The sequence below is a fragment of the Octopus bimaculoides genome, chromosome 23 (assembly GCF_001194135.2).
Source record: "Octopus bimaculoides isolate UCB-OBI-ISO-001 chromosome 23, ASM119413v2, whole genome shotgun sequence".
Classification (NCBI taxonomy): domain Eukaryota; kingdom Metazoa; phylum Mollusca; class Cephalopoda; order Octopoda; family Octopodidae; genus Octopus; species Octopus bimaculoides.
The window spans coordinates 22,244,381-22,247,617 of record NC_069003.1 but is presented as its reverse complement, the minus strand read 5'-3'; the positions used below and the strand labels follow the sequence as shown (position 1 = coordinate 22,247,617).

Below are 3,237 nucleotides of genomic sequence, written 5' to 3'. Positions count from 1 at the left end.
TACCTAAATTAAGACTTTCCATTAAAATTCCATGTTAATCTGTGCTTCAAACACCATTTTAATAACGGCAAGGTTTTTAAATTCTTCATTATTTTCAAAATTAATTGGATCAAAAGCAGTGTGTTTTGACAGAAATATAGTAACAAAGGAGTTAAAGTAGACTGGCTTCATATCCAGGAGAATCTCTCTTTCATCCTTTCTTTTTCTTTTTTCACCTCAGAAACCAGTAATTGATGTTGAAGACATGTATGATGGTGAAGAACTCACCATGGAGGAGGAAAGTTCTGAAGCACGGAAATTAATTCAGGAACAAAACCGCAAAAAGAAGAAATCTGGTGGTTTCCAAAGCATGGGTAAGTGAACTGTTTCAACAGTAACTGTCTCAGGTTGCTTTTCTTAAAATGCTTGAATTTTATTTCGAGTTTGGCACCGAAATCTCATCATTTGTGGAAAGTTAGTGGCAAGGTGCAGGCTTGGCCATGTGGTTAGGAAGTTTACTTCCAAACCACACAGTTTCGGGTTCGGTCCCATTCCATTGCACCTTGGGCAAGTGTCTTCTGCTATAACCCCAGGTCAGCCAAAACCTTGTCGGTTGGATTTGGTAGACAAACTGAAAGAAGCCCACTAGTGAGGGCGTGTGGCCTAGTCATTAGAGAGTTGCAGTTATGATTGTGAGATTATGGTTTCAATTCCTAGACTGGGTGGTCTAGGAATTGAAAGAAGCCCATCGAACGTATGTGTGTGTGTGTGTGTGTTTTTCCATGGAATGCAGTTTGCGGAACTCTGATTTAATGGGTTGGGTGTTATTAGAAGATCTTGGCTGCTACTTCTTGCAAATTCAGTGACCACATACAGACTTGCTCACACACCACACAGTAGAAATATGAGGTACTTAAGTAAAATACTGCATGTAATCCAGCTCAGTTCCTCACCAACTTCTGTAGTACCGTCTCTATTGCACTGTATGCTATATACCACCATCACCATTTAATTAATGGCTGAATGTTATTTCCTTATTTTTCAGGTCTGTCCCAGCCTGTCTTCAAAGGGATCTTACACAAAGGATACAAAATCCCAACACCAATACAGAGAAAAGTAAGTTAGTTTATGGACCTTTCTCATGTGTTCTTGTATATATGCAACTTTTTCTCTTGCACTTTCATTAATTTAATGTCTATCTCTGTCCCTCTCACATTTTTGCATATCACTACCATTCTTTCTCCTTTTTCTATGTATCTCATGTACAGCAAACTACCTGGTCCTGTCCCTTTATCATACTCTAACCTCTCATAAACCCTTGCATAGAGCCACCATCTCAATACTCAACCCCCATTCTATCAGGGGTCTTGTTTTGCAAGTTATTTGGTGGCCTCGCTGGTGCCAGTACTATGCAAAAAGCACCCAGTCCACTCTGTAAAGTGGTTGGCACTAGGAAGGGCATCAAGCTGTAGGAAGTGTATCAAAATAAACATTGACACCCAACACAGTCTCCTCTGGCTTGTCAGCTCTTGCTGAATCACCTAATTCATTCCAGCATCGAATATGGACGTTATGTGATGATTATACAAACAGTATATCTCTGTGTCTCTCTGTGTCTTACTATCAACTATCTGCCTTTTTCTTTCTCTCTCTCTCTCTCTCTTCCTAACTCCATGTATTGTCTTTTCATTTCTTTCACTCTCTGTCTCACAAGATCTCTTCCTTTCTCGTACACACTCTCACTGTCTTCCACACACTTTCTTACTTGTCTCTGTGTCTTTCATGCACATATACACATGCACACACACACACACACACACACACGCATACATGCACACACACACATTCTCACTAAGGCGGTGAGCTGGCAGAATCGTTAGCACACCGGTCGAAATGCTTAGCGGTATTTCGTCTGCCGCTATGTTCTGAGTTCAAATCGGGTGATCCATTGTGTTCTTGAGCAAAACACTTCATTTCACGTTGCTCTAGTCCTCTAAGCAGTAGAAATGAATTTAGCCTTGAGAGGGATGGGTTCTTCCAGGCATCTCACCCTAGACATGCTGCATGGTTGTGGCGCCCCAATGACTCCCAGAGGAGTGAAGAGACTAGTCAATTGTCAATTTTGCCCAGAGTGCTAATGCAGTCATGGGAAAATATTACCATACTTGGAAACCAGTGAGAATTGGTGAGAGGATAAAAAAATCTGCTTTAATAAACGCCATCTGACCAATGGAAGCATAGAAAAGTGGATAATAATAATGCACCTTCTTGACTTATGACTGAGTTCTGTTCCGACTGACAGGTCATATGTCGGATTTATATTTTTCAACACTATTTACATTCAAACGCAACTGATGCTTGAAAGAGACTGAGTGAGAGACAATGGCAGGTAGTGGATGCCTGGGTCTGAGGGAGGCCTGCATTGCCAGATGCTGCCATAGTTATCATATCCGCAGCTGCCCAACGTCTGAAAATCGATTTTTTATTTATCTATTTCCTTAGTTTTTGTGGTTGTAAGTCGCATAGACTGTAAACCGAGGAGAAGGTGTATATAAACCCCTGTAGCAATAGGAAGACGATGGATGCATGCAGACCTGAAGAATTGGTATGGATGTTGTCATTAATCTGCTCATAAGCAGCTTATGGTTAGAAACAAAGCTGCCCCTTAATCGAGAAATGGGATTTGGTTTTGTGGGCATTTGAGCATCTACTAAAAAAGGATGATCCAAAAAATTGCACACACACACACGTAATAGGCTTCTGCTCAGTTGATGTTTGCCAAATGCTACTCACAAGGTATTGGTCAACCTAAGGCTGTTCTGCGTTCTAGGATCGAACCTAGAACCATGCAGTCGCAAAATGAGCTTATTAGTCACACAGATTTGCCTGCGCTTGTATAATCAACCGTATCGTATGAAATGTGTCGGCAAAAAGAGTTTAACATAAGGGAGATAACTCTGTAAAATGATGTAACGCAGTTCATAGGGTGGGTCCGCCGCGATAAAAAAGCTGTTCAGGATATTTTCTCTCTTTCCTTTTCTCTCCCTCTGTTTTGTTCTGTACATTCTTCTTTGCTTCTTTCATTTTTCATTTCTACTTCGCTTCTCTTTATATCTCTTATGTATGTGTGTATGCATGTATGTATACATACATGTTTGTATATATTCATGTGTGTGTGTGTGTGTGTGTTCATGTATATATACATATATGTTTGTGTGTTTGTATATATATATATATGTGTATATATATATATATATA

General features: G+C 40.1%; 1 protein-coding gene across 2 annotated transcripts in view; it reads left to right on the top strand.

Annotated features, from left to right (window-relative positions):
* Positions 1-3,237, top strand: part of LOC106879238 (ATP-dependent RNA helicase DDX54) — a 54,686-nt gene that overhangs the window by 18,734 nt on the left and 32,715 nt on the right. For both annotated transcript variants that reach the window (XM_052976084.1, XM_052976083.1), the window contains 2 exons: positions 221-353; positions 1,025-1,095. In XM_052976084.1, the coding sequence (XP_052832044.1) occupies positions 221-353; positions 1,025-1,095 (204 nt within the window). The remainder of the gene's footprint in view (positions 1-220; positions 354-1,024; positions 1,096-3,237) is intronic.